Source organism: Zerene cesonia, chromosome 12 (assembly GCF_012273895.1).
Source record: "Zerene cesonia ecotype Mississippi chromosome 12, Zerene_cesonia_1.1, whole genome shotgun sequence".
In the NCBI taxonomy this organism is placed as follows: Eukaryota; Metazoa; Arthropoda; class Insecta; order Lepidoptera; family Pieridae; genus Zerene; species Zerene cesonia.
Window position 1 is genome coordinate 6,662,723 of NC_052113.1, and position 24,418 is coordinate 6,687,140.

Here is a 24,418-nt window from a genome sequence, read left to right on the forward strand (position 1 = left end):
AGGAAACACATTTTTAGACAATACTACATAAAACTTCGTAAGATACCCAACTGCTGAATTTTATAAAGTACCAGTTGACCCGACAAACTTCTGCCTTCTTCGTATCAGTAATGTGAGAAAAATATATGCTGTTCGATTCTCAAAAATTTCATACAAAAGGGACCTGGCCGTTTCAGAGCAGTTTCACGACAATTTTATATACGAGAAGGATTTTACTTATAAATATAATTTTACTACAGAAAATTGACACATTTGTAACTGTCATAAAAGACCCAGTTATTCATAGATGTCTGAATCATATTGCCTTTGATCTTATTAATAGAAATGATTGGCAGAATAGTTGAACTAGTAACTCCTGACATCCATATATTATGATTATACGAAATATATATTATTTGCATATAAATATTTGATATCGAAAGCTCTTCTGACTATTAAGTATTAGAAGAAAATCACATTAATTTACCTTCTCAAGCGATTTTAATATGAGATAAACAATTTGATAATTTCACAATTTCAAAATACCAATTGTAATAAAATAGATACATTTAAACACATGAGAGGCCATAGCCATCTTATACATTTAAATTGCTCCATTCAATTATATGCTAGAGAAGAAAGATAATATTTAGAAAATCTAATTAGTTAATTATAAATCTTAACAACCCCTGTACTGATAGATTTTGTATTTTTCTCATCTCGGATTTACTCGATGAAATCCCAAGAGGCGAAGCTAATAAATGCCTTAGGTTTCCTCCCTAACAAGACACGCTTGACCACTAATGGGATAATTACTCTTGAAGCTTATTGCCTCCGTAATGCAAGGCGCAGGGCAGCACGGTGAGGTCCTTTCTAATCAGGCTGAGTACTCGTATAAAATTTACACGTAATGATTGCCTGTGAATAGGGTCATATAGTTAATTTGTCCCTCCGTCTGTTCTAATGTTAAAGTTTTACTTTTCCAATGTTTTAAGTAGACAACCTCCATTAATCCGACGTTTGGTTTTAATTGGAATACTTTGGTTTAATAAGACTAATTTATTTTAGGGAAACATTGTAGAGATTGTCATATAATCATTGATTAAAATATTACAGTGTAAATTAATAAATACAGTCATAATACCAACTACTTTTTTGGTTTTTAGCTCATTATTATTCGATGAATGACTGTAACAGCTGACAAGTATGTCTACCGAGACTGAAATAATTTAAACGTTCAAACAAAGTATTCGAGATTGTATCCACTGTTCTAGATACATACATATAAAATAACATATTATATTATGACAATGCTTGTACAACGCGGCGTGCTCTTGCATTTTCTACGTCAATTTCAGCAATTGTTTGACACAATGCTTTTCATAGTGATACGCTATATTGTGTTTAAATTCCTACAAAAGTACCCGAATTCCATCAATAGAAGTATAAAGTCCTCGTATTCTATTACAAAATAATATATTGGATTTGCCCCAACAGGATTATTCCGATAATCCCACGAATCGCAACGTTATGAAATATGTTTGTTTGATCCAATCATCTGTACAGTTATCTTCTGTGTTATTTTCTTTCAATCTCTGTATATTGTTTTTGAATATTTTGTAACAATATAGAACTTGAGAAATTTTGAAAGAAAAATTTCAATGCTATAAAACTAAAAATTAAATATAGAACTTGTATTGATAAAGCTTTTGTTTGTAGCGCAAACTGGATGCGTTGATTTGCGTTTCGTTTTTGGTATGTTATAAGTTAGATGGATCCGTGGCATCCTAGCTCCCGAACAGATGAACCGATTTTGATTACATCATTCATTTATACGGGAGCATGTTTAAATATGTTTGATAAAAATCATTTACATATAATTTTTCATAGATCAATATGAATATCAAATGAGTAAGTTCTTCACTAGTAGAACACTAAACCAAATATCAAAACCAATTTGAAAACGCAGTTTTTTTAATTTAATTTACTTGTACATTTACTTTTACATTTTATTAAAAGATCTTGTCCCTTTAAAATAAGTGTGTTACTTTGTTTACTGCTACCAATGGAGCTGCAGCTTAACCGGACTTATTTACCATACTCTTTCATCGAAACAATTCCAATGTACTAATTTTTATAGAGCTGTCATATTATTAAACATGCGATAGAAATTTATTGCCAGCATTGGTCTTTTAAATTCCACGGATTTTGACTCGATTAATGTCCAGAAAATAGAGAAAATTTGATAGATTTTTAAGAAACTCATTTATAAAAACTACAATATTCAATTGGTGTTTCTGTCAAACTTTGTACAATAAAGTATTATCACTACATATATTTTATAAAACAAAGTCGCTCTGTCCCGATGTCCCTATGCATACTTAAATCTTTAAAACTACGCAACGAATTTTGACGTTTTTTTATTATATAGATAGAGTGATTTAAGAAGGAGGTTTTAAACTACCTAACTTCGAATATGACGAGTGCGAAGCCGCGGGCAAAACTTAGGAAAAAACAAAACAATAGTCATTGTAAATCAAAAAGACTGACAAATTAAAATGCAATACAAACAAACCATTCATCAAAATACTTACATATTCTCAGCTTAAATAAGAAAACCGAAATGGGAAAGCTAAATCTTAGCTTACCATACAAATGGGAATTTTCGTACATCTTTTTACATACGACAGATTAGGTTCAATTTTAAAGCCCTCTAACCCCTTAAGCGTTAAGGAAAATTATTCAATATTTATTTATTATAAAAAATACGTCATGCAATAAATTACTGAATATTCATTTTTTAACTTAGTTTATGGCAAAACTCATAAGACTTCTTAAATAAATATGTTAGATTACAATATTACGAGAAATATGATATGAAGTTAACAATTGTCTTGTGTCCCAAAAATTGGTCTAAAGGCCATTTATTAAGGGTTTTTTACAATTAACGTTTTCTAGATGTTATTAATTAATTATTTCTTAATTTATCTCATATAACACATAAGAAAATGTCACCCTAAAGCTTAAAAAAAAGATTACCAGTTTGCTGTAATATTTGCGGTTTAACATTTCATTTAAATAAAGGGGGAATACGATATTAAATGTTATCAAATAAGGTTCAATTTCGAGTGCATGTACAAATATACATATTGTATTGTACATAGTCTCGACTACAAATAAATTATTCAGGTTGTAATTTTGGCGCACTTTCCCGCTGCGCCTCTGTGACACAGTAACCTAACTTTAGCTTCGATCAATCACATATATTATAAGTTCTGATAATTACATCAATAACAAATTTTAATGCAATATGCCCGAATGGTAATATACATTATTACAATCAATATATATAAATAGTCAATTGTATACATTGGATGAAATATTTTCAAGTTTAATAACGAAAACAATATTATATTGTTATGAAACAAGAACAACTGCAAAACTAGAAATGAAATATAGATGTAAATTTTTTCTATTGATTATATAAAATTTTATTCTTTAAAAAAAATTCCAAATCCAATCGAATTCTATTTTTGAAAAGGTAGATAATTTTTTTTTTTTAATTTAATAAATCTTAAACTGCATTCGAATTTGCTTAAAAAAAGAACGTGCATTGTTGTTTCATTATATTATTTAATATCTTATAAGTATAACGATACGTGGAACTTTTAATAATAGAACTTGGCTTTGGCAACTAATAACCAAAAAACTTCCGTAGTTTAAACCGAGATACAGGAAAGTATATAGTAATAATTTAATAGATAACAAACTAACGTATACTCTTAAAGCCTCATCTTATATTTCGGTCGTATTCGCTGCATTGATTTTACGGGTTATTTTAATAGCAAGTAGCACTTAGCGTGACACAGAAACTGCTCGCCATTTCACATTCATGAAAAGGATAAACTACTATGAGGCAGCGATTATGGAAACGAAGGGCAAAAGGTCCTTCTTATAAGGAATAATCGCAATACTTTCGATAAACTCGTCCTTCATGTTAAATGTAAAAATTGTTGTCTTTTTCTTCATGTTTCAGCGCGCGAAGCGATTGAATATTATTTAAGCATAGTATTTTTCATGAAAAAAGAGATGTATGCGTGTGTTGTTTTAAGTTTATATTTAGATGTTTGTGAATAATAAGATTATTTCGTTTACATAATATTACGGAAACACTTTCCATTTTATTAAAAAAAAATCATTATTGTCATGATCAAAAACATACAACTTAATCATTTTACGATTCCCTTTCTAAAATTTCATTAGCAAAATAATGCAAATACCTTTGGTAATTTTTATCGCTTAATAAAGCGTAGATAAATCAAAGAAATTTCGCCTACGAAGTCCTTTGATTGTATTTTACAATATCTTTAGTTAGAATGATTTTTTTCTTTGAAACACCCACAATAATTAATCAAAGCTCAACTCAACAGGCGTGTTAGATGATTTAATCGTAACAATGACTGGATATTCTTTCTTAAATGACTAAGGCAACATAAATAAAGTATATATAATTTAATGAATTTTCTCTAACATCCAACTATATTTGTTATACCCATTTTCAATTTAACAAGCACATAAATAAACATTACGAAGGAAATATAATTAAGAGCTCGATGTAATCTAAATGTATATGAACGCAAATATATGATAATTTGTTTTACTTACGTGAACAAATGGACACTGTACACTACTCGTTCGAAATATCTCCCGTATTTTCATCCAAAAAATAATACATTATGTACATAATTAACATTATATAAATTGTGTTTGTTTTGCTATAAGTTATGTAACTCATTACTTTGCAAGTAATCTATGGAATACAAAAGTGCCTTGCCCCATCAATTTGCACAGTATATCTTACATTAAATTATCCATTTGCACTTTTTACACGAAGAAACTGACAGACGATTCATCTAACAAGAAATAAAACTATATCAACATACGATCTACATCAAGAATTTGACGACTGACGACACATTTGTGACGCCTCCTTGATTGATGGTGGACGATTTAAACCCGACCTCTTCTCGAGTAATTTAACTTCTCTTGTATACAATTCCATCGTACAGTCTTTTGGAAACCAACCGACTGAATAAATTTTCTGCGTTAATTACTGTGATTTGGTATTGATATGACTTTATTCAATAACGAAACAGATTCTTCGACAACATTTGTAAAATTACTATATCAAAATTACCCTAGTCCCTAACATAAATTTATTATACATTTTAAGATAATGTTAAGACTGCTTTTTATATACAACATATTATGTGAAATGTCGACTTGTCTCGTTATTGGGGAAAATACTTTTGCCATCAAATATCCGTCGTTAAGCTATAAAATTATTTATACCATGCATTACGTGATTAAAATCGCACGTGCGGTATCATAAACGTCTATTTTATGATATTTTCATAATTTTTTTATGTTCATCGTACACAGTGTCTGGAAATACTAAATCAATCAATACATATCCTTCATCAATAGTGTCTGAAGGTCGAACCTCATGTTTAAAAAGGCGGCCGATAAATCAGCCCAATAGTTCAAATATAATGAATTGTCTAAGACTCTTGAAGTTTGTTTACTGAGACTCAATGTTACCTTTTTTTTATTTTCGCTTTTATAATATTAGAAGGATACTCTGGGTTTCTGATCCGTATTCTGTTGATTAAAGATGATTACATATTTCAATATGAATACGAATTCCAAGAACTATCAATAAAAATAAAAAATTGTAAATAAAATTGAAACCTACCGATATCCTTCCTCGATAAACATTGAGCTTTACAACATATACAACACAAAAAGAAGTTTTCAAAAGCTAGAAGATTACAACATTAACGCTATTTTCAATTTCCTTCCTGGAAAATCATATTTAAATCCAAATTTCCCTACAATCGCTTTCTAGATTACCTTACATCAGTTACGTAGGATCAAAATATATTTATTCTTCAAACTATCTGGTTAATAATTGAATAGCTAAATAATCTAAAAAAAAGTGCCCATTCTATAACCTCTAACGTATAGACTACCTATGGAATATTAAATCTAAATAAACCTAAACCTATTAATTTTTAACGTTTGACGAAACCTAAAAACAAGAAAATATAAACAAAAAATAAATAGTTCCTCTTCAACTTTCTAAAATATTAAATAATCAAATTATCTCTCATCAATTAATAGAATGAATATCATGCTCTATTTATCTAAAATAATAGTCCATGATATTAAATCTCATAATATTGTATCAGGCATATCATGTATACATTTCAAATGCTGAACACTGGTACAGTTTCACATTGTTACAACTATGTAGCTCTGACATTAAACATTTCAAAGATTCAACTCAAACCTTCAGCTACACCTAACTTACTTGTTCTCTTTATGGTTCATAATGAAATAGCTCAGAAATGTATGAATAAACGTACAATAATTCTGTATACACATATACAGCACTGTGACATCGTTCACGCGTGCGTAGTTTTTAATACAATTTTTTTTTTTTAAACATTATAACCTCTTTGCTTCCGTGGACTCATAGCTACATATAAGTAAAAAATTTAAAATTTTCATCCTAACCATTTTTTTGGCTTGTAGGGACAGGGTTTATTCTAGTTTTTATTCAATATAGAAAAAATTTATAGATGTATAACATAATAGTACTTGTTGTTATATAATCGACAGAATCATGTAAAAAGAAATTCTTAAAGTTATTTTATGTTACGTAAGATTTTCTTAGCCACGGAAAAGCGAATGAGTCGACCTTATCAAATTTCCTCCGTCTTAAAGGAATTTATGTATTAATATCGTAATGATACTAGAAAACATAATATTCATACACTAAGAAAATCCATACTCTCATTTTTGGCAGCTCAGTGCTGTCACAGACTAATAATGCTGTATGTATTACGTTCAACAAATACAGGTCAATCGTGCGGGAGGCAAGAGGCGAACTGTATGACATATTATGTGATGTTGTTAGCAACTCGAGACAGTAGTAAGGGGCTGCCGGGTCCATGTTTTAATGTTATAAGATACCTTATATTGTAATATCATTGACTGAGTTATGACCGCAACATTGCACAGACATTGTGTTGTTGCTACTGTATGCTTCTCCTAATACTGTGATTGGCACTTTATTATATTTAATAACCTATTATTGTTTGATTCACTCTTGCCGATCGCGATGTGAGATAAACTGTAATCGTGAAAATTTTTATGTTTAAACGCTTCCCAAATTTACTTATTAATATTTATGTTATCACCATACGTTACTCCAATTTGTAAACTAAATCAGCAAAATAAGACGTCGACAGATTATTATACATTCTTGCACCAATAGACATTTCTTATCAAAGTGTGAATGTATCGCTTAAGGCATACGTATTATATGCAATTCACATGATTTCCGGGTGAGCGAAGCTCATAGGGTTAATATTAGTATTAAATATTCAAATTTCTGTCTTCCTAAACCTAATTTGAATGATAATAGCAATAATATGAAATTCAAATTAGCATTTGTACACGTTTTGCTCAAATATAGCTGAAGATCTGGCGTATAAAGTATAATGCACCCGTGATAAAAAATCCCAGTTAATGTTACTAACAGAAAATCGGCAACCATCCACGCTTGTATCGGCAAATTTTATGAAGCATAGGCTTCATAAAATTTGCCTATCTTTCATTTTTCAAGTACGTTCATAAGATATGTTTTCAATGTAGCGAATTAAATAATGGTGGAAACAAAAAAAAATAATTATAGACGATTCCACAAATATAAAAAATTCGAAAGATATATTCGAATTCTGATCAGACATTTAGGATAAATCGCATAAATACACACACACAGATATACACTTCAACCCTAAAAACATGATATCCTCTCTTTGAACACGGCAGTACGGCATGATAATTGAAATATGATTTAAATTTAAGCGCTGATGCAATTTAATTTCATATAAAATGAACCTTATTTTCTTTATGAAAATAATTTGAGTAGCTTTTGATTTTAAATCGCCTCTATATTATAAATCAAATTATAAAACATTTTAAACATAATGCATTCTTCAATAAACATTTAATAATAACGCGAAAATTCTCACCATTATCATTCATAGCTTTTTAATACCACAAGCTTATAAAACTACTCCACTCTGAAAACGCGGCAAACACATCAGTATTTCATTTTCGCGAACCTGCAAAACGTAATTGGCTGCTATCTTTCTAGTCACGTTTGCTACAATTTGTCTCTATTGTATTGTTGTCGATAAAACCCATACAATAATTATCCATTGAAACACTTCATATTATTTGAAAGTGAGAAATTTCTTGGTATCAATAATAGCGTTAGCGTTGCTCTTATTAAAACTAACAATGTGTCTGGATATGAACTTATTATTGATCCAGTTTATGTATTGAGTAAAACAGATTAGGACTTAGTACCCAATAAACTTGTACACAAATAAAATACCTTTGATTTACAAATAAAATACATTTGAAGTTTTAACTCTGCTTTTTTTCTAAGTTTTTATCTCTCGTTGAGCTTTAACAAAAACGTGAAAAAAATAACGGAATTGGTCGAGCGATCTCGTGTTTTATACTAAGCAACACATTTGGCGATTTATTTTACTTATGCAAATAGATATCGCCCGTTCAAATCCTATAATATCCTCAAAGTCATTCAATTTGGGATTTAAAATGAAACTCAAAATAGAATTCAGGCGAGCTCAGTTTGCACGAATGTAATTTCTATCCCAAAAGGGTAGTTTGTACCGTAGCGCGAGCCCATTCATCTAAGTTTAAAAAATTTATGATGCAAAGTTTCTGGAACGGCTGCTTTCTTAATAAATAGGAATATAACTTTTAGGTATATTTCAATATATCTTCGTCTCATTTGATATATATTTAGAATCACATAAAAACCATACATGAAATACTTTAATACCATTAGTCGATATAAACTTTATTCGTCAATACACAATTAAATAGACCCAGTTAAGCACTCATAACTTCTCTAAAACATAATGATGAGAAAAGTCAATTTATATTTTTTACATTGCTAAATTAAACTCGAATGAAAAGTCAGTCAATTGTAAAAGAAGCATTAATTCCAAATTGTGATCTTTCAAAAGAGGGCAAATGAATTGTCTTAGCGCAGCTTTCCACAAACCATAATAGATGGTTCTCGTAGACTGTAGAGGGTCTACGAAATCGATAAGTGTAGCTGGATGCTACACGAAATCGAGTTAGTTACGTTTCAAATTTGATGCATCGCGTAAATTAACCTGTGGAGGATAGTTACCTGAAAAATGCTCATTTGACATTAGGAAGAGGATTCGAGCTTTGCTTTATTAAATAAATAATATTCAGCATAATTTGAGTGCTAAACGATGATAGCTTGTTATTTTCGGGAAATAAATAATAGTTACTTAAATTTATGCAAGTTGGTAGTGTGCTGCTTATAGTGAGCTAAAGATGACTCCATCTTTACCGGCTCCTAATTTAAATATTTTCATTTAAATTTACATGTCTCTCTGAAATCGTAATATATCTGAAAATTTTGTCATTATCATATAATGTATGAAAAAGTATAGTTTTTGGATAATATTGTTAAATGTTAAATTCTGCTTAGTGAACAACTACTTTATGTCAATAAAAGTAAAACCATTCTAATTGTTGTCTAAAACCACAACTACCACAAAAAAGTATTTGCTTTATGTGTTTTTTTCTTATTTTATTAAATGAATCTGTTATCCTTTTCTTTCGTATACAAATTTTATTTGCATGTAATATTCAAGCATTTTGAAAGCGCTTGCCAATCAAAAGTTATGGAAGTGAAACAGTAGGGGGTTTTAGATTTGGGAGTCACGCTGTCTAGGACAACTAAAAAGCAAACTTTTTGATTTTTGTTGGGAATAAATGTATTTTATATATCAATGTTAAACTTCCAATTTGAAACTGAAAAAACATATCAGTAATTTGATATTACATGGTAAATATGATCAGGTAGGAGGTTGGTGTAATTGTTTTATTTATTATTATTGATAATACTACAACAATGCTTTTAACTTGAAAAGAATAGCTTCGTCAAAGGGAGCACAAAAGAGGACCGTTTCATAGAGTCGAAAGCCGGAACAAAAGTAACAAAATCAAGCTGTTGTCAATCATAAAGAAGTCAGCTTTTTGCCTTATACTTCTTAAACTTAATAAAGAACTCTTTGAAATACATATATACCTACTAACAACGACAAAAACATGTCGACCCAAAACAAGTGTAGCCTTGATCTAGAATCTGTTCACAGCCTAGTGTTTGCTCTTAAGCCGAACTTTTTATCGCGAAGATAGACTGACTTGACTGGCAATTCATTCCTGTATTTCAATCAAACTTTGTGTACTGGAAATATCCATTTTAAACAGGCTGAAATACATGAGGCATGTTTTCGACGTATTTAACTTAAATTTACTTTATACAACAATTTAATGACTGGTTCATAACAATATTAATGTGAAACGATTACTGTTTAAACAATAATTGATTTTAAGCAACGAAACACCATACCAAAACGTACCGCCCCTCCCAAATGTCGCGTGAAAATCACTCGTTAAACGATACCGGTATAAACAATTATTGTGTGCCACTTCTCAATTTCGTACCCGGGCATACACATTACACATTCCAAAAACATGACAAATTAAACACGTCTGTTTTATTTGATAAGTCAAACGTAGCACACCCGTATGTGTAGCGCGAGTTAATGATTAATTTACGGAACTTTGTAAAGTTCTGTTAGCACTACACATTTTTAATTAAGGTAAACCTTCAACGTTGTAGTAAATTTAGATGTTCACTGGAATTAAGAAAATCATGTAAAAAATATATCAATAGCGATACATTAATTTTAAAATAACTACTTGATTATTTTTTATGTATGGACGTAGTTAGCCAAAGGTAAGCGATCACCATTACCCATGAACATTTGCAGAAGTAGAACCTCTGCAAATACGTTGTTCTCATTTAAGGGAAAGGAGGTGTGGGGGAGAGTAAACAAAGATTGGACTAAAAAGAGTGAGGAAAAGGAAACGGCCCTCCGATTTATTTATTTTTTTGTATTAGAATTGAATAGAATTTCTGTAATAGAACATTCCAAACTCTGTTTCATCATAGTTTGAAATGTTTGTTTTTGTTGGCTAGCGGACATTGCGAAAGTACAATGACTTCAGATAAACGTAGTTAAATCAAAATGCCACAGTTACTACTACTATATTTAGGTACTAGTTGCTCGCCCCGGCTCCTCTCCTACAGTAATTACGTTATATTTTTCCAGTTTTTTATTTTTTTTATTTTTGATCCAAGCGGTGACAATACCAACAACTCAAAAATCATTTATACATTTTCAGCTGTTCATGATGTAACTAAAAGAACTAACGACTTTTTTCTATATAAGTATATGATGTTTTTTGTTATAAATAAACATTGTATTGTGAAAATTTAAAACTTGTGTAATATATGCTCAAAACAAAGAAGAGTGAAATTGAAATGAACCCAATTGCGTATATAAATAGATTACCTAATTCCCGCTAAAAAACGACAAAATATTGCACGGTTTTAAAAGGTTTGTGGCTGCATTTTTGATGTACATTTCTGGCAGAACAAATTTTATTTATTAACATAATGTTTTTGGAGCAGGAAAATAAAAATCACATAACAATAAGAAGCAAACAATACAATGCGTTTATATTTATATAGATCGTATGATAATTCAATAAATTAGTCCTATATAGTAACTTAGTGAAGTGCTTTCTATTATTTGACCTAATTAAGACCCACGAAACAAATTAACAAGTGAAAGTGTAACTAAAATAATTGCAGAAACTCACAATTCAGATTAATAAAAAATATTTATCAACTAATGATAAGATAACATATTACATTCTAGTTATATCTGTTCATTCAACAGCTTCACAAGTTTGTGTAATATTATGTACTTGAAATATTCTAATTTGTTTATGTTATTTTATAAATTTTGAATAAACATTAAAGGTATTATTTCTTCTGCTTCAGCAGATATAGGATATATTCAAAATAGCACAATTATTTCTAGGAATTGTACCTAAATAGGCAGAAAAAACAACTATTTTATACGTATACGGAAGAAACGCATATATGGAGGTTTATTTATTAATAAAACTAGCTGCACCCGGCAAACGCTGTTCTGCCTTACTCTGATCATTTAAAGGTATGAAAAATAGATGTTAACCGATTCTAAAACATACCCGATATGCACACAAAATTTCATAAGAATCGGTCAAGCCGTTTCGGAGGAGAATGGCAACGAAAACTGTGACACGAGAATTTTATATATTAGATAATATATTGATGTTCGCATGTTGATGTTTTTGACATATGATAATATAAATCACAACGACGTATAACGAAAAGATTTTGTATTGAAATTGAAGGCTAACATACATAATTATGATGGAAGAGTGAAATATTCATGCATAACATGCTATCATAATAATATGATTGATATGCTTTAAGATTTACCTGATCTTAAGAGCTTCCAAACCATATTCAACTTTACAATAATTGTATTCGTCGTGATATCTTAACAAAAAAATGTTTAAGTGGCAGTACGCACGTACTTTGTTTTTACATAAAATTATTCGTTATATATTTCATTCTATTAGAATTTTACAATACAAAAAATATATCTTAGAATTTTACCTCCGTAAGTCCAATTAGATTCCCCCAGAATTGAGTTCCACCACTAGAAAACAATTGCACTATTATTAACTTTATTTAGTAGAGTTTTCACAAAGTTTATTTTACGAAAAGCTGCGTGACACATCCAAAGGCGGGCGGACGTCCGAACTTTCAGACGAACTCCGAACGACTGAGCCTGAAGAATAAATCTATGTACAACACAGACCTTCAACAATAACACTACTTTTATCAAATTATCAATAGAAATATAAACATTGGTGACAATTACGTATAAATTCTTGGCAAAGAACGAGTAAACGTTAATCTATGATGCAACATGTGTTTTTTCTGCCTACTTATTTATAATTTGTTATTATTAGATACTCTTTCGTTTAATTGTTTTCAGCAATCACTTCTTAATATTATAATACAGATTATAATACAATGTCATAACGACATTTATAATTTGACATAATACACCAGCTGATTCTTTAGAAGATAATTTCTCAAATATAAATGTTTATCAAACAAGTAAGTATTTATTAAATATCGTATAGTATGTTATATGCTGTACTTTTTATTCTAAATCTAAACTCTTAAGTTATATTTTACTTCGAGAAAAACAAATTTAATCCCACGTTATGTAACATAATATAAAATTTCTTTTCAATCGTTAAATAAATGCCTGAATAAAAAATTAAGCAATCCAGGAGTTACATTATAAACAATAAACATCGTATTAATATTAAAAATATTATCTTATAATACAAACTTTCAAACAATGCCACCATGTTTATATGAGACACATAATGATGTTCGTTCCACGCATATAAAATGAGCTTTTTGGGGTTGTATAGAATGGACAATTGGACATACAATATTTGGATATACCTTCATGTCACTTTATAACGTATTTTTTAAAACATTAAAATTTCAATGAATACGTGACACAAAAATGATAAATGTTATGTGTTGACTGCTCCATATACATTTAAATTAGCTAAAAAATAGCAATATACGTACTTACATCATAATATAAATACCTTTTAGTGGCTTCTTTAAAATGTCATTTTTCTAGTATGGGAACCTCGCAATATAGCTTCATAAAGTTATAATATTACGACTGGATTTATTTTATGCAATATTTTTTATCTGGTTAATATGCTAATATATAAAATATGCATACTGAACTTTTCTTTATGTAAAAACGTGCAACTGAGGATGTTATTCGCCTGATGGTAAACGGTGAAAATGCGTTACCCGCTTTTAAGGGGTAAAGGATAAAGAAAAGATTGACGGCTGAAATAAAGGAATGGACTGGAATATAAAGATACAATCAATTGATTATTTTTCAAAAAACTCGGTTAATAAAAAAAACACCTGGCATGTATATTGTATAGCATACTTATAACAAATATAGATGTTTATAAATCCATGTGCTGATTGAATTTAAGTCTTTCAAATTTATATAAAATACTATAAATTTTTTTTTCATATTCTTGAGTAAAGTCCAATTTTATAAGTTGATTCACATTACTCTCGTTCCGTTACAACTATCAATAAGAGAGGGAAAATACATGCAATATTTTAATGTATTAAATATTCGGCTCCCATACACAATGAAGCTTTTTTTCTTGTGATAATCATATATATATACAGTTTAAAGCCCGTTTTCGGTTAAAATGCGTTTTCCCTGCTTAGAACTAGTTGTAACTTAATGCCTTTGTTATAACTTCTAAATAGGAAAAACTCGTTAAAAATTTGAATGAATTAATTGAGTTGTTATTTTCTTTCTGTTCACTAATAATATCTTATACGCTGGATTTAGTAGCTGCAGCATACAATAGCAATAGTATATCTATGCATTCAAGTAGATCTAATAGAGAAATTAACTTAAAGATACAAAACACAAACTAATTATTTGTAATGGAGATTATTTCTTTCAATTTATTTAGATTAGATATAATTGCTGTCCCCCCCTTACAATGGTAGTTGTGGCAAATATATACATCACATGAAATGAAAACGAAAGATTTAATATACGTGTAGATTAGACTGCAAAATCATATTAAGAAGGTCATATAAAAAATAAAAATAGAAAATAATTAAATTTACTGAAAATTCAATTAAAAATTTTTACAAAGTCAGTAGCTGAGGATAACAAATATTGGTTATGTCATAGCGTTACGAAGCGTTGAAGCTATAACAAATATTGTACGTGTTCCTGAATAAATTAAATGAATACTTTTGTTTGGCGTTTTCCGCTTATCAATTATGATCAAAATATTTTTAGCATATGTCCATAATGCAAATGGCAAATTAGACTGATCTCAGACTGTTAGCGATTTTGTATTTATATGAAAGGTATACAATGACTGTAGTCGAATTATGTTTTATTGTTTATTCCTTTGTTAAAATTGCATGCAATTATATGTTTCCAATATCAAACCAAATTTCAGTTCTGTAGAAAATTGCAGATATAGAAGATAGACAAATCGGCAAATAGTATTTAGCACGCTTCGGCACGAATTGGGCAAGATCGCACCGGAGAAATTACCAAACGCCCACAGAAGATCGATATGAAATAGTAGAAAGAAAGAAAGAAAGAAGAAGGAACAATTTATAGTAGCATGCAAATACTACTGTATTTTCTTCAATGTGACTTTACGCGAGTCTTATTCATTTAGAAATTAAAGAATTTTTAAACGAGTTTAAACGCAATATATACATAACATTATATAAGGTGGTATTTTAAGGGGATATTGATATAATGAATAAATCACGTATAAACTCCTTAAAATTATTTAAGTAGGGGAACTGAAGATCCGTATCCTTTTCCTTAACCTGTCCCAGATCTTTCCTTTACTCCCTATCGCCCATTTAATTAAAAGTAGGCAATCCATTTGCATTAGCGTCAGGTGTGCAAACGACCTTACGTCTATGTTCATGGGTAGTGGCAGCGCTTATTATGTGACCTACCAGCTCAATTCCCGACGATAACAAATAAAAATGATTAAAAAAAATATATATGTAAGTCAGTATTTTTTTTTCAGAAAAAGGACTGTCAAGATAATTGTTATGATAAAAATTGCGCATATATCGTAAAATAGGAATATGTGCTATGTATGCAGTTGCTTCGCATTCACTTTGGATTTATTTCAAAGGTAATATTTTAATAGAGGTCATACTTTCATATTATGTAATGGAGCCACTGTGAGTCTGTAACTTGCATATTATACATAGTAAAACTATCATAAATATGTGAAGCCGTACACTAAAACGTTATTATATAATTAACATAAGTACAACAATAGGCCTTATCAGCGTTTTGAATGTGGTTTAGATTATAATTATACTTATTTTACTGAAAAACATAAGTCATTTATAATGTATAAACATTAAAAAAAATCTACTCTTGAAGAATAATAAGCTCTACTGGCAGTAGGATCTATCCCTTACTTTTTGTAGGATCCGAGTCCTTATTAAAAGGCTATATATATATATATATATATATATATATATATATATATATATATATATATAAGGTGTTTTGTTTTGCGTAGGATTCTAACATTTATCCTGTCCTGTTGGCTCGTGACCGCTATATGTTGTGGGCTGACAATCGCTGTGTGTGCGGGTATCGCCTACGGTTATAATTATAGTTTAGCCGAATTTATTACCCTAACAAGTAAGAAAAAAATCTAATCATATATTTGGATAGAATTCTTAAAAATTATTTACTTTCGTGCAAATATTATAGGTACTTTAACCACATATACATCAAAATTTAAGGACATATTCTGTATATTTAACGAGGCATAACTTTAACTAATAGTGTAATTTAATCCTACTAGGGGCGGATGTGCGAGTATACATGCGAAGAGGTCAGTTTTATGACAGACCTGACTTAGTACAATATAGAAGAAAGATGGGAGATGACGATGAAGGTAAGTAAGTACCTACAGAAGAAATGACTACAAAATATAAGATATTTTTACTAACTTAGATCTGTTTTTCAATTAGCCGAAAAATTTAAACGTAATGTTTAGGCCGTATCTTCACTGTTTTTCTTATAACTGATATATTATTGAATAATAATAACAAAATATGCCACATAGCATCATTATAATATGGATTCAAACTGGCGATCTAGTGTTCAATCTCACATTTTACACATATTATATTATTTTACACATATTATTATTATGATATTTATTCGTTCAATCGTAAAGAAATAATAATTTTCGAATTAAATTGCCTACAGGCTTTCCCGGTAATTTGACGAATGATTACCAAGAACAATTTTTAAGTAATGATGCGCCACTCTCCGAGCAATGGTCTAAAAATCAGGACACCCGTAAATATGCCGAAAAGCTAACAAAATATTCAGATACAAAAAGAATAATGGCCGATTCAGTTGTGCAATATGAGGTGAGAATATTTTGTATGTTCCATATATTTTTATGAAATGCAGCATCTATAATAAATAAGAGTGAAAAGTGTGTGAAAAAAAATGTATTTCTTTTTTCCACAAGTAACCACGAGCCTATAAACCTTTTTCTTAAAGTATTACTTCACTTTAGTAACTGTTGGCTTATGTGCTGTGCTTCACACTTTTTAATCTTATTTATTATAGAATGCATAGCAATGCGCTGCATTTCCTATTTGCATATATGCAAATAGTATAGTGATACATAATAATTCTATCTATATTACTTCAGACACCTAACTATTATAAATTCACTTCTGCACCAACACATTACATCTCTATAATACCCAATCCAATAATTTCTACAACGGTATGGCAAAGCGGTTCCTCGCAGATAATCATGAGGCAATTTGAACCAATCAATGAAATTTTCTCTGATAAAAAGCGTATCAAAGGGGACGAATATCGAAAAAAAGTTCACTCACAATTAGATACAAATTCTATTGAAGAAATTGAAAGACCCACGCAACCGATATCACCCGATATCCGAATAATAGTTGAAGACAATCCAAAAAGGTTTTTTAATTTTTAATTAAGTAGATTCCTTTCGAAATTACTTTTCTCAATTTTTGGAATAAAAATGAATTGAAACAAAAAATCAATTAAGCACTCAAACCAATGTAAACACAATTGTTTAGTATTAATTTGTTCCTTGGTTTCTTTCTTTGAGTAAACTGTCTTAAAAAGTAATTATTTACCTCATCCATTGTGTTAATTAAAATTTACTTGGGTTGTTTCTATTTAGTGAAGAATACAAATTGAGAGATTGGAAACCATCACCACGGCCAGTAATACCGGAGTATTTAACGCAAGATATGGATGAAGATGCTGTAGTATACAAAACTGTATAAAGTTTAAATAATAATACATTTTTACATTGTTTCATTTATAAAGAGTTACCTTGTAGTATTAGCATACGATTTGTTTTACGTTATCGGAGAGCAAACGTGTTAAACGAGTCTCCGCCCATAAGCATCCACTACACTAGAAACTAAATTGTGTTGCCATATTCATAAACACTATTGGAGTTCATACGTAACCTAAAGAAATAAGATTACGGCAATGACGCTAAAATTGGTGATAAAGCAAAAATATAAAATTTTACGATTCTGTGGTTATTTTCTAGAATATACTTATGAATGTATACAATATGAAAAAATATTTAATGAAACATAATTATATTTGCTTCGCATAAAGACTTCTTATATTCATTTATATAATAAAGGTTTATCAGCCAAATTTATGAAAAAAAAAATGAGTGTTTCTTTTGGTCATGACAGTAACATGCCAAAATTGCCAGATATGTAACGAAATCTGGTAATTCATACATTGAATACTTAAACACTTCATACAATATGCTGTTTGAACAGGCCCGCTGAAATAAAATCTTAATTGGCTCGCTACCGAATGTATCAAATGACTACATACAATATAACATTTATAGTCAGGATATCTTACAGGATATTGTACTTATCATCTCCTGGACTATGATAAAAAATCAAACACATGTAATGCCAATCCACGCATTGCAATGAATTTTACAGAAATTGACATTTGTATGGAATGACTTGACATGATGTATTTTCTTGTGTTTGATTGACATGATGTATTAATGAGTAGATTTTAATTCGATATAGTATGGGTTAAATTCGTTTCTTTTAATAATTACTACAAGAATATATAATGAACTAATTTCTTGTGTAATGATACTAATTAAACACCCATTATCTTTTTTTCATGAAGAAGACATTGAACTTGAAGATTCATCACCCCGATCACCAGGATGAATTTTCTGATTCGTTTGCGTTTCACTTCCATCACTCGTATCTGCTTCTTGACTTGATGCTGAAGACTCTGCCTTTATCATTTTTACCTTTTTACTTACTTCGCCTCTTTTATCAAATTTCTTTTTTCCGTGATAGTTTTCTATTTGTTTGTTTGTACCCCCTTTACTTATTTCTCCTCTTTTGTCAAACTTTTTCTTTTTAGGAGCAAATTTGTTATTGTCTTCTTCATAATTATTTTCTTGATATTCAAAACTTTTTGATAAATGTCCTGACGTATTTATGTCGCTCAATTTTTCGTGTGAAATATTTTGTGATAGTTTCGTGGGCCTCTTGTTACTTTTAAACAATTGCAATGTGTGATCAATTAATACTTTTGGAATTTCATTTATCAAGTGTCCACTAATTAAGGAGTTCGCATTGATTCTTTCTTGAATATTTCCTTTAAAACCAATTATTGATAATTCAATTGTTCTAAAAAATATAATAATAGATAAAATAATTTCACGAAGAAGTCGACACAAAATATAATATTTTATACGCTATTATATTGCTCGTACCTCCAATCAAAGAAATCGCATACGTTTATATCTTTTTCGATGTCTATTTCAATGTTAATAGTAACATCGTAGAGTTCAGCAAAAAAGTCGTGATCAGTTGAAATGGTGTCATTTTTGAAACCAATTCTTCCACGTACCTACCATAAAATAAAAACGTTATCGTTGTATATTAATCCTAGTAAAATAACTATCTTGACCATAGTTAAGGAAAGTCCTGTAGACAATACCAATTAGTCTCACAGACAAATGGCCTGCGCTTTCAAGTAAACCCATTAAATGAGTTCTTGAAATTTTATTCTATTTAAAACTGTGATGTATACTTAGTTTTATAATGAACAATATTAAAAGGACATTTAATAATCTGTTAATTAAATTATTATAAAGATGAAATCTATACTCAGTTGAGGTTCTCAATTCGACTTTTCGTGGGGTTTTATGACTCAGGTTTTCAACCGATTGGCGTGATTCTTTTTGTGTTCGATAAGTTTCTTTTGAGAATCTATTAATCTAATGGTGTGATACTTCCACCTATATTGGTAGGTTTTGTAGAAAATAACTATTTCCTTTTTTGAAAACTTCTGTTACAAAAACAGGTCTTAGAATGAGCAATCATTTGGATAACCACAACTTACCTGTACGTAGTTATAACATATAGCTTCACCAATTTTAGTCGTTTGCAACTTGTATGGTCCTCCGCTATGTGACGAATAAACAGTATCCAAGCCATATAAATATATATCTTTTAGTGATACACTTCTTTTACATGGTTTTTCCATACACTGAAATAACAATATTTATTTGAAAGCTTTTCGTATTATAAGAACCTATAAATTTGTTACATAAAAAATAGAATTCGATAAGTCGAAATAAATTTACATTTAGTCAACACATATAGAGTTTGTGTGTAATATCCATTGCAAAATTATTTATCTTAGATATTTTTACGTAAATAAATGTAATGAAAAATGATAATATATACTACTAAATAAATACTACTGAGTACTACTAAATATCTACCACATTCCATGTTACAGAAAAGGGCTTCAACAGGATGGCTCCTTGATTTATTCGTACTGTGTTTTTGTTTAAAGCCCTTATATTGCTGATGAAATATTTAGATGATTCTTTGAACAGTTTTGTTTGAAATTGCCTTAAATATAAAAGTATAGCTTCAAAAAATATGCGCGAGAAGAGGCATAATGAAAAAGAGAATCTTTAAATTAAAAATTAACTACAATATCATTAGATCTACTATATTATTACATTCTTATTTATTTACAAGAAACAATGAATAATCTTTTCTCTCCGTAAAAAATGACAAGGAGAAATATTTTACCTCAGTGTTTACCTCAGAACTCGATAATATTTTTCGTTATCAAGTAGGTATATCTTCTTTTAACATGTGACTTCGAGCATGTTAGAGACAATAGAGAAACAGACATATGATAAAAACTCGACAAAACGCGAAAAAATTTTGTCATGACGGGAATGTTAGGCCGGCTGCCCTTATAAATTACTGCCTTTATTAAATCGACACGTTTAATAAAAATAAATTTTTTTACCGATATTCCATCAATTTATCACCAAATATATTAGATGTATTCACGTAGGTGAGAAGACTTCCTTGTAGTTTAGGCACCAATTCCTCCCGAAGTGGTTTCGATATTAATTTCTCAAGAATTCTACCTAAATAAAATATGTATTTTCCATGAACGTAAATACTACAAGTATATTATTATATTATCTGTGACGCTACTTGTAAAACTCAAAATCGTATTAAATGTGACTTTCAAAAACGAAACAAAAAAAGAACAATTACTTTGGTGATTATTGAAATACGGTGCTGTGACGGGAGCTAAACCCATTCCTAAAGAAGAAATCTGAAAAGTAAAAATATATGCAGCTTATAATTCAAATCTATAAAATCATTCATCAATCATGTTTTCGTATTATAGATCAATAGAAGAGACTGTAAATAACAATTGAGTATGGAATATAACGCGTATATAAATAAAATCTTTTCATATTAGGCACCGTTAATTGTATTTTTTGGTAGAGTTTCTTAATGTAAAAATACAGATTATAACAATACATTCGTTAAAGAATTTAATTTATTACTTCGAGCACTAAACGCTTCACCACCTTATTCCTTATCCGAACTGCTAAGGATTGGAATTCTCTGCCGGCGGCCGTTTTTCCAAACAGTTATAATCTGGATGTTTTTAAGGCGAGAGGTATATAATATGAATAGGTATCTCTCAAGCAGGCATGTCACCACCTAGATCACTTCTACTTTACATCAGGTAGAACTGTGCTAAAATGCCTGCTTGATAAATTATAAAAAAAAAACATCTCAAACCAACCCAGTGGATCTTTCTACGAGTTAAGTACCATGTATTTTATCTACCTCAACGGAAAATTTACAGTCGGAGACTGTAAACGTATTATGTCCCAAGTCGACTGATTGGCCCTTTAGTTTCGTGATAGCGTACCCAGACAGTGTACAATCTTCTGCAGTTATGCTGAAACCGGCAAAATTGTGCATCATTGTTGGAAATTTATAAAGATTTTTTGTTGCTTTTCTCGTTACGTAAATTAAAATATGCTCACATAATAAAACAAATTTAACATTTTATTTCTGTTAATGTTTATGAAAAGTGAAGATTTTAGTTTTAAACGAAGAACTAATTCAGAAGAACGTCGCTTCAACAGAGAAGAATCAGCAATAAACTCGACAGTTACTCTGTTTAAAGTCGTTTATTTCATACTGCATCGGCAACAATTGCTCCTTATCACAAGACAGATGAAAAAACTTACGCCAAAGGCCCAACATGATGCACGTCTTGCAATGAAAACGGGGAATGATCACTCAGGTTTCTCCCATTTGTCACTTCATCGGTATAATTCCGGAATAGAATGTATTGAGTGTACAAAAACATCTTGCTGAGGCCCGTCTCTATTCGCAAAGCATTCGAGGCGAGAGCCATCGTCACTTCTGGTGTTGTGAAATGCGGTAGCTCGCCCAAGAACATGTCTTGACATAGTCTTAAACAAATGGTTTTGTCTTTACTAAGGATAATATATTTACCACAAACTGTCCGACACATTGTAGATACCAAGGGGAATCATATGACCAATTTTAAAAAGATACATATCTATCTATTTAGGTTACGAAATAAAATCTAAAGAGAAAATTTCACTTTCTTTAAAAAAAAATAATCCGTTAAGTACTATCTTGGAATGAAATAACAGTGATTGGTTCGCAAATAAGCTTCAAATCCCACGAGACTTAGATAGAGGGCAATAATGAGCTCGGAATTAAAAATTACCTCACTACACCGTGAAGGATGAATAAAACATTGTATGAAATGGAATATGAAAAAGGCATAGATAAGTAAAGGTACCTACATTTATAACGAATGAAATATAATATTGACAAAAAAACTTAAGCGCCATCATATTGTGAGAACTAGACCAAATATTAATAGGACCTAAAGGGAGGCATTAGCTTTCATACAAAAAAAATATATCAAAATAGGATTCAAAAAATCGAATATTAAATCTAAAAAATACAGTCGAATTGAGAACCTCCTCTTTGTTGAAGTCGGATGAAATTAAAATAATATTCAAACGCAACACATATAACTTACACTCCAACTACATTGTCGTGAACATAGAACCCATTTGCTATTCTGTGCGAGTCTACCGACTTTCTGATGTACACATTCATCCCTTTATATCCATAGTTATCTCTCAGAGCCTGAAATTGAAAATGCAGATAATAAGTTCAACTTTCTCAAAAGGGGTTGAATTTGAATAGGGCTAATAAAGGTTGTATAAACAAATTCTATAGTATTTCTTATGTATTATTTTAAAAACATTCGATATGATAATAAAAATAATAGGTAATAATTTAGTTTATTACAATAAACGTCTTTATTTATTCCCTGGAAATATAAAAAATACATATGTCATAAGTATAAAACAATATCCTGTAAGAAATACTTTAAAAATACAATAAGAAGAAATGGTAATTTGCATAACATTCATGTTTCAGGCAAAATTACTTACTAATCTTATAGCACTTTCATATGACTTCCGACTTTTCTGCCATTCTTGTTGAAAATTAGAAAAAGTTTCTAGAACAAACACAAAAATTTAGCTTGTGTCAATTAAACTTGATGAAGCAAAATAAGTTTAACTTTACCGCTGTTAAAATACTCATTTACGGTTTTATCGATTTTAAACGACTGTGTTTTAAAAATTGTCAAGATTAAATAAAATAAATAGAAATAAAACATTTCAAACGTTATATTATTTCGCGTTGAGACGAAGAAATAAAAAATTTACGGCATTCCAAAATTAATTGAAAGCAAATATTTAACCTGATAGTTTTCTTGGTAGTTAAATAAACCAAGAGGCGTAATAAATTAATTTTTAAGATCCATTTTGGACAGAGGTAATTGGATTCCTGGAGATTGAAATCAAATGACACCTAACTAAGACTTGATGGTTTATGTTTTGTAAAGTTATGTTTACAAGTCGTTATGTACAATTGCACTAAAATAAATTACACGTACACTGTATATAATATAAAATTTAATGAAAGAATCTAACAAACTTTATAAAAAAACAACCAATAGAATAATATGTACCTAAGTATATTTAAACATATGCAACATCAAATAAAAAGTAACAAATACTTTAAGACATGTGTATTATACTGTATTTTGTCGGGTTCATTTGCCTCTAACACACCTATTAAGAATACAACTCAAAACAATAAAGTTTCGGCGCTACTTCTTTTTCATTTTACGCTAAAAAAAATAGGTAAATACCGAAAAACATATTTTTGAACAAAGTCCACGAGAAAATACGATTGTTGTGCATGCTAAAGCTT

General features: G+C 29.8%; 2 protein-coding genes across 2 annotated transcripts in view; one reads left to right on the top strand and one right to left on the bottom strand.

Annotated features, from left to right (window-relative positions):
- The window catches only part of LOC119830745 (beta-3 adrenergic receptor-like), a 58,850-nt gene extending 45,998 nt beyond the window's left edge, over window positions 1–12,852 (bottom strand). Inside the window, exon 1 of the mRNA XM_038353870.1 lies at window positions 12,707–12,852. The gene's annotated coding sequence lies outside the window, so the exon portion shown is untranslated. The remainder of the gene's footprint in view (window positions 1–12,706) is intronic.
- Window positions 12,853–15,799: 2,947 nt separating this feature from the next.
- On the top strand, window positions 15,800–18,025 carry LOC119830974. Its single transcript, XM_038354166.1, has 6 exons — window positions 15,800–15,849; window positions 16,249–16,373; window positions 16,540–16,632; window positions 16,950–17,116; window positions 17,407–17,690; window positions 17,920–18,025. Exons 1-6 carry the CDS (start codon window positions 15,800–15,802, stop codon window positions 18,023–18,025), a joined length of 825 nt encoding a protein of 274 aa, XP_038210094.1.
- Window positions 18,026–24,418: the final 6,393 nt, after the last annotated feature.

Bases quoted from the DNA above. Each gene is read 5' to 3' on its own strand.
- LOC119830974 (XM_038354166.1), top strand. From the start codon at position 15,800: ATGTGCTATGTATGCAGTTGCTTCGCATTCACTTTGGATTTATTTCAA. The intron at 16,374-16,539 runs GTAAGAAAAAAA...TAATCCTACTAG, and splicing joins CGAATTTATTACCCTAACAA to GGGCGGATGTGCGAGTATAC. The intron at 17,117-17,406 runs GTGAGAATATTT...ATATTACTTCAG, and splicing joins ATTCAGTTGTGCAATATGAG to ACACCTAACTATTATAAATT.